At 43.7% G+C, this 8310-nt stretch overlaps 1 protein-coding gene across 1 annotated transcript; it reads left to right on the forward strand.

Annotated features, from left to right (window-relative positions):
* The first annotated feature begins 6194 nt into the window (after positions 1–6194).
* LOC103107465 (olfactory receptor 8S1-like) lies at positions 6195–7106 on the forward strand. Its single transcript, XM_007516263.2, has one exon. The coding sequence runs from the start codon at positions 6195–6197 to the stop codon at positions 7104–7106; it is 912 nt and encodes a 303-aa protein (XP_007516325.1).
* The last annotated feature ends 1204 nt before the right edge of the window (positions 7107–8310 follow it).

An 8310-nucleotide genomic window follows, 5' to 3' on the forward strand; every position in this document is an offset into this window, starting at 1 on the left:
AGACTGGGAGTATGGACCGACCAGTCAACGCCCATGTTCAGCGGGGAAACAATTACAGAAGCCAGACCTTCCACCCTCTGCAACCCGCAATGACCCTGAGTCCATGCTCCCAGAGGGATAAAGAATGGGAAAGCTATCAGGGGAGGGGGTGGGAAATGGAGATTGGGTGGTGGGAATTGTGTGGAGTTGTACCCCTCCTACCCTATGGTTTTGTTAATTTATCCTTTCTTAAATAAAAAAAAAATTAAAAAGTGGCCACCAGGAGCAGTGGATTCGTAGTGCAGGCACTGAGCCTCAGCGATAACCCTGGGCGGGGGGGCAAAAGCATAAGCAGCCATGTATCTTATCTACAATATTTGATTCACCTACAATTTCATCTTGAAGAAGGCAAAACCTGAAATATATCTAGAAATTAGAATTAAAACAACCTGGGCAGGGCTGGAGGCAAACACATTATCATTCATGAGGATTCCGGTTCAAACCCTCAGCCCCCACTGACAGTCTGCAGGTATCTCCTCTTTGTTTCTCCTTTTCTAGCTTCCTCTCAGTCTCTCACTTTCTTTTTTTTTTTTTTATTTAAGAAAGGATTAATTAACAAAACCATAGGGTAGGAGGGGTACAACTCCACACAATTCCCACCGCCCAATCTCCATATCCCACCCCCTCCCCCGATAGCTTTCCCATTCTCTATCCCTCTGGGAGCATGGACCCAGGGTCATTGTGGGTTGCAGAAGGTAGAAGGTCTGGCTTCTGTAATTGCTTCCCCACTGAACATGGGCGTTGACTGGTCGGTCCATACTCCCAGTCTGCCTCTCTCTTTCCCTAGTAGGGTGGGTCTCTGGGGAAGCGGAGCTCCAGGACATATTGGTGGGGTCTTCAATCCAGGGAAGTCTGGCCGGCATCCTGATGACACCTGGAACCTGGTGACTAAAAAGAGAGTTAACATACAAAGCCAAACAAATTGTTGAGCAATCATGGACCCAAAGCTTGGAAAAGTGGAGAGGAAGTATTAGGGAGGTACTCACTGCAAACTCTAGTGTACTTCTGCTTTCTTACTTTGGTGCCATACTCCAAACTCAGTCAATTTCTGCTTTGAGTCTCTCACTTTCTATCAGAAAGAAAGATAAAAGGGGGAAATGGCCACTGGGAATGGTGGAGAAGTTAAGGCACCAAGCCCCAGTCATAAACCTAATGACAAAAAATAAAATAAAATAAAATAAAAGATAAAGAAAAAGGAAGGAAGGGAAGGGAGAGGGAGGGAGGGAGGAAAAAGCAAGACGGTCTTGGTAAACTGGGGAAATAGTTTAATTGGCAAAACATTAGACTTGCATTCATTAGGTACATTTCAATCACTGGCACTGCACACACACATCTTATCCTAAAGAGACAACACCCTACTGGGGATAGTATTTTTTTAGCACTTTTTTTTTAAATCAGAACACTGCTCAGCACTGGTTTATGGTGGTGCAGGGGATTGAACCGGGGACTTTGGAGCGTCAGGCTTGAGAGTCTCTTTGTATAACCACTATGCTATCTACCCCTGCCCTGGAATGAGAAACTTTAATACAAACAGAAACGTGAGCTCCCTCTTAAAGCCTAGCCTTAGAGATGGGACTGAAGAAGCCTTTATACACTGCAGTCCCCTGGGTTCTAAGGTTCCCTATTAGCAAAGTTGCTGGTAGTTAGGACCCAGCTGTACTCTCCTGTCATCCTCTGGCCATAAAAGTCAAGAGCTTATCCAGCTCAGGACCCAGGACTCCTTTGACTCTGACCACTGCTGCCTCTCCCACAGGCAGTGAACATGTCTTGGCTCTCAGGTGTGCTTATTCAACAGCCTTCTCCAGAGTCTTAAGATTACCAACAATTTGATGGAGAAAGAAATATACCTCACATAAAACAGGCATGAGCTGCCCTCACGACTGAGGGAGACAAGAGAAGAGTAAGAAAGATAAGAAGTACCAGTTCTATTAGACAAAACCAAGATTCAACATACCATCTACCAGATGTCAAAATACTTGGCCTCCTATCCAGAAGTGACCTTGAAGTAAGTTTCTTTGACTTTTCACAGGACTTTGGGCCTTGGTTTGCACTAGAAACTAAACTTGCCTTGTGAGAATTTCATCTCAAGTCCTCTGCAGAAGACCCCAACTGCTGGGATTTCTGTCACATGCCTGAGGTCTATTTGGGGGTAGCTGACAGTCTGATTCAAAGTGAAGAGTACATTTTGGACCTAGGATAGCCCTGCTCAGTGAGGTGAGTGAGGCAGAAATACAGCTTATCAGAAGTCTATGACTATGTGCCAGTTCTAACTTCCTTATTAAACCTAGAAACTGGACCCAAAGTAGAGGATACTATTGTTTGAAGTTTTAAAACTAAGTAATAATGGTCCTTCCAATTTGAACTATTTACCCACTTGTCAATTTGAGATTTTTCTGTTCTGATTCTTTAAGCACCAGAGTCTGAACAACAGCAATCACAACTACTATTACTATTATTACTAATGAACTTTCTTTTTGAAAAAATAAGATTTATATGTTTATTAGGAGAGGAGAGAAGGGAGGGGAGGGGGGAGCAGTGATTAACTCTAACATAAGATGGTGCTGATATTGAACCTGTAGCATCTGGGGTAGCAGGCATGCAACATGCTAAGCTATTTCCCCAGTCTAAGATGAGCCTTTTTCAAAGGGAGATGTATAAAATATGTATAAAGTATAGAATAAGGAGACTACTGAAGCAATCTTTCTCCCTATCTTTAGCCAAATAATGTTTAACTCAATTTTTAAGTATTTTGTTCCCTAAATACTTTGTTCATCAAAAAAAATTTTCTACTGAAAAAAAAGCTGCAGAGATATGAGAAGTCACAGTGACTAGTCTATGTAAGGTTTGTGGGGGCTCCATAGCCCACTATCCACCCAACCCCCAAAACTCTCTGGAAAACTTTCGGAGTGTCTGAGAACCTGGGGATGTCTAGAGTTCATTGAGGCCTGTGTACTTGCCCCAAATGGGATCAGAATGCAGTGTAGGATCTGTTAGAATAGTGGAGAATGGATAAGATTTTTAAATTAGATATGCTACTGCTTTTAGGAAAAGGAATGAGAAGAGAATGTTCCTTTTTAAAATATCAACTCTATGTTTCTACACGCAGTTCTTCTTCTAGCGTTTGCCCTTCTTCCGTAGCCAGTCAACAGCATCAGATTGAGCCTGATGTAAAGTTTCGAGACCTCCTTTGAATCTGGAGAGGTGGCAGTCGTTGACTATGTGGGTCATAGTCTGTCTGGAGCCGCAGGGGCAGTTCGGGTCGTCTCTGGCTCCCCAGCGATGGAACATAGCGGCGCCCCTGCCATGGCCTGTTCGATAGCAATTGAGGAGGGCCCAATCATAACGTGCTAGGTCAAAGCTGGGTTGACGCTTGCAGGGGTCTGTGATGAGGTGTTTGTTCTTTACCTCAGCTGACTGCCAACTCTGTTTCCAAGAGACTGGAACAGAGAAGTTCAGTGTAGGCGTAGGGGACCAGATTGGGTGACGAGACGTCAAGCGTTGAACAGGGTGGGCGAAGATATCCGCATATATTGGCAGGTCCGGTCGAGCGTAGACGTACACGCAGTTATCCCATACATCTCTACAAGGGCTTCTCAAGTGTGTCAGGTGGGGAGATGGGGAAGGGAAATCTGTTTGACAGCTTATCCTCCCACCCTTTAGAGTTTATGTTTCTGTCAGCCCCTTGCTCCCAGCCCTCAGTCTGTGTTGTCCTTAGTAGCTCCCTCCTAGAATTATCACCAGCCTGGAAGTTGTTATCTCTCTTCCAAGAGGTCAGACCTCTGATGACATTATCTCTAGGGGCTTCAGAATAGCTCACTGGGGAGAGTTTCCAGACATGACCAGTGGACCAATCTCACATTCTTGACTGGACTGACAAGCTCAGCTCCAGAGCACATTCTCCAGACCAGGAAAGATCTTCCATAAGTCAACTTTTGCAGTATGTCAATGGAAGAGAAGCAAGGGACTTTGAGTTAGAGGACACTGGGTGTGAGTCCCAACTCTACTACTCTGTAAGTGATTGTGTATGCCACACAGCCTTTCCAGTACACAGAAATGGAGTCCACAATACCTATATTACAAGGTTCATAAGGATTAAAGACTATATCAAGAGGCTACAGACCTAGTCATAATTCCCAGCATTCATGATACATTAAGTCAGTAATAACCACATGATTAATTATGTGAAGAAGCAGCAATAGGAGGGATGGTTAGGAGTGTTAGGCAGAGAAAGAAGGTAAAACTGTGCTGACAAGATGCAATATAGTGTGCAAGCTTCCTCCTGCTAGCAGAAGAGGGGGTGCAAATGTCTGGGTAAATATGTAATGAAGAAGCTTAGAAGTTAGGCTGGGAGAAAATCAAGAAGCACTTCTCTTTAAAGGTGAATTTAGTAAAAATATAAATTTATAGCATATTTATTTAATAAGAAATATTTAACCAGGAAAAGTGGAAATAGGCTTGATACTCAGCTCTGGCTTATGGTGGTGCTGGGGATTGAACCTAGGACCTCAGAAACTCAGGCACAAGAGTCTTTTTGCATACCATTATGATATCTTCTAAGTCAGAGATCCAAATGTTTTATTTACTACATTCCATTTCAATCTTCTGCACCTACATAATACCTATGTTTATAAAGTATTTCAGAAATTAAAAGGACGTTGCATTTGATCTTCTTTTTATCCTGATTTTGCATTTGAGAAATATGTACCTTGAAAATATAACAGCCAGTCCTCAGAAATGACCTTTCTCTAGAGCCTTCTAGTATAATTCTAGGATGGACATTTTTCTGATCCTTTTACTCTAAAACTATGTTGTCTGTGACTATTAATGACATTTGAGGGTGCATCTATGGGGTGAAAAACCCACACACAATGTCTATGTACACCTATGTATAATACAAATGTTCGCAAAGCACATGGACCGGCATAAAGATCCCAGTTTGAACCCCTGGCTCCCCACCTGCAGGGGAGTCGCTTCAAAAGCAGTGAAGCAGGTCTGCAGGTGTCTGTCTTTCTCTCTGTTCTCTCCTCCTCTCTCCACTTCTCTCTATCCTATCCAACAATGACGACATGAATAACAACAACAATAACTACAACAATAAAACAACAAGGGCAACAAAAGAGAATAAATAAGTAAATATTTTTAAAATACAGGTGTTAACAGAAAGAGATAATCCTAATGTACTAATAAGTTAATTATTCACTATGGCAGCAAGTATAAAAAGTAAAAAAAAGGAGTTGATCTGGTTAAGGAGAATGTAGGCATATCTATTATCATATATTTAATATGATAGAATGGTTATTAGATATTTCTTTATCCTAAGATTTAACTTCCAGGTTTAAGCTTAAAGATTGGATTTTCTTTCTTTCACTGCCAGGCTTCACTGTACTGAGCTGACAGAGACAGAGGGGGTGGAAGATACCACAGCATAGAAGCTTCCATCAGTGTGAGTGTTAAGCTTAAGGCTGGGTCATGTGCCTAGCAATGCAAAAACTGGAGTTCTTTCTTTTTTTTTTTAATTTCTTTATTGGGGAATTAATTTTTTACATTTGACAGTAAATACAATAGTTTGTACATGCATGACATCTTTCCCAGTTTTCCATATAACAATACAACCCCCACTAGGTCCTCTGCCATCCTTTTTGGACCTGTACTCTCCCCGCACCCACCCACCCACTCTAGAGTCTTTTACTTTGGTGCAATACGCCAATTCCAGTTCAGGTACTACTTGTAAAAACCTGAATTCTTTATTTATTTATTTTTTTTTTTTAAAAAGTCCCCCGGGCCCAGGTGATGGCGCACCGGGTTAAGCATGCGTGGCACAAAGCACAAGGACCAGTACAAGGATCCCAGTTCAAGCCCCCGGCTCCCCACCTGCAGGGAAGTCTCTTCACAGGTGGTGAAGCAGGTCTGCAGGTGTCTATCTTTCTCTCCCCGTCTCTGTCTTCCCTTCCTCTTTCCATCTCTCTCTGTCCTGTCCAAAAATTCGGGAAAAATGACCACAGGAGCAGTGGATTCATAGTGCAAACACCAAACCCCAGCAATAACCCTGGAAGCAAGGAAAAAAAAAGTCCCATTGACTAAGAATGACTTAGACCGTTGCCCCACCAAGTAAAGAAGCATTCCATTCTTTCTAGGAATAACTTATCTAAGAAACCATGAGCAACCTTTCCATTATTGACGAATTTGTGCTTCTGGGACTATCCAGTGATCCACATATTCAGCCTCTGCTCTTTGTCCTCTTCCTGGGGATCTACCTCCTGACTCTGATGGGAAACCTGATGATGATTCTGGTGATCAGGGCTGATTCCCACCTCCATACGCCCATGTACTTCTTCCTTGGACATTTGTCATTCCTAGATATATGCTATTCTTCAGTCACTGTGCCCAAGATGCTGCAGAACTTCCTATCTCAAAGGAAAGCCATCTCGGTTCGGGGCTGTATCACTCAGAGTTTCTTTTTCATCCTTTCTGGTGGCACCGAGGGCTGTTTGCTCTCCGCCATGGCCTATGACCGCTATGCTGCTGTCTGCCACCCTCTGCTCTACACCATGATCATGAACAGACCTCTCTGCACTGCGATGGTCACTGCAGCATGGGCCATGGGGTTTCTGAACTCACTCGTGAATAATCTTTGCGTCCAGAACTTACAGTTCTGTGGCCCCAACATCATCTCCCACTTCACCTGTGAGCTCCCGTCACTCTTCCCCCTGTCCTGTACTGAGCCCCTGGTGAACACCATTCTGCTAGCTGGGTCGACTGCATTCCTAGGACTCGTGACGCTGCCCCTGATCCTCTTCTCTTACTCAAAAATAATGTTTGCCATTCTAAGTATCTCCTCCTCTGGGGGGCAAGGCAAAGCCTTCTCCACCTGCTCCTCCCACCTCACCGTGGTGCTGCTGTTCTACGGGACAGCTCTGTTCAGGTACATCAGTCCCCCATCAGGGTCAGTCCTCGAGCGGATCATTTCTATACAGTATGGTGTGGTCACATCGCTGATAAACCCCCTCATCTACAGCCTCAAGAACCAAGAGGTGAAGGCGGCCCTGCAGAGGATGCTGAGGCGATAGGTGTGTGTCCCAAGGTAAGAAATGGCATCAGGATAATCCACTACAAAAGAATCCATCTGCACAGGAAGAGGAGCTAAGAGCTCTTCTGGAACTTGTCTTTGAATTAAATTCAGCTGGGTTTGTCTTTTATTCAAAGTAAAGAGACTTCAGAAAGCTCAGAAGTATAGTCAGAGAAGTCGATGACCCAATCTGGGAGTGAGTAAAGGCTTTAAAACATGTTAGTCACTGGCAAAGTCTTTGTAAAGTAATCCAGAAGGAGTAGCCGGCAGCTGATGGGCCTCAACAAGAGCAGAGACTTCAGTTCATAGTAAAAGCCCACCAGGAAAAGGGCACGGAACAGGCACTCTAAACGCAAACAACGTTTACAGTCAGCCATATCTATACCCCTTTCCCGTATTAGGGAGCTACTCTCTTCCCTGATCCAGCTTTCTGGTCCTTTTCTCAGCCATGACATCGTCTTCCCAGACAATAACTTGGATCCACCTGCATATCAGATTTCAGGCTCAGGGGAAAAAAAATCCACTAGTATAGCTACAGGCCCTTTAAAATATAACTAAAATAGGCCTACTAGCTATCTACAAAATGGAGGATCCACCCAACATTTCATCTGCACTATTCCAGCCTTTAGGTCCATGATTGTTCAACGGTTTGTTTGGCTTTGTATGTTAACTCTCTTTTCAGCCACCAGGTTCCAGATGCTAGCATGATGCCAATCAGACTTCCCTGGACAGACAACCCCACCAATGTGCCTTGGAGCTCTGCTTCCCCAGAGCCCTTCCCCACTAGGGAAAGAGAGAGACAGGCTGGGAGTATGGATCAACCAGTCTGTAAGTAATTACAGAAGGCAGATCTTCCACCTTCTGCATCCCACAATGACCCTGGGTCCATACTTCCAGAAGGTTAAAGAACAGGGAAGCTACCAGGGGAGGGGATGGGATACGGAGGTCTGGCGGTGGGAATTGTGCGAAGTTGTACCCCTCTTATCCTATGGTTTTGTCAATGTTTCCTTTTTATAAATAAAAATTTTTTTAAAAAGTATAAACAAAAAAAAATACAATGTGGTAGAATGACACAGCTCATTGGTGGTACCACGGACATTAATAGCATGTGTGATGACTGCAAATTACAAAATAGTGAAAGCAAAACCACACACTAAACAACAGCAACGGATGAATGGATTTTTTAAAATGTGGTATTTTCATAC

The sequence above is a fragment of the Erinaceus europaeus genome, chromosome 7, assembly GCF_950295315.1.
Source record: "Erinaceus europaeus chromosome 7, mEriEur2.1, whole genome shotgun sequence".
NCBI lineage: Eukaryota > Metazoa > Chordata > Mammalia > Eulipotyphla > Erinaceidae > Erinaceus > Erinaceus europaeus.

Coding starts and splice junctions, on each gene's coding strand:
- LOC103107465 (XM_007516263.2), top strand. CDS start 6,195: ATGAGCAACCTTTCCATTATTGACGAATTTGTGCTTCTGGGACTATCC.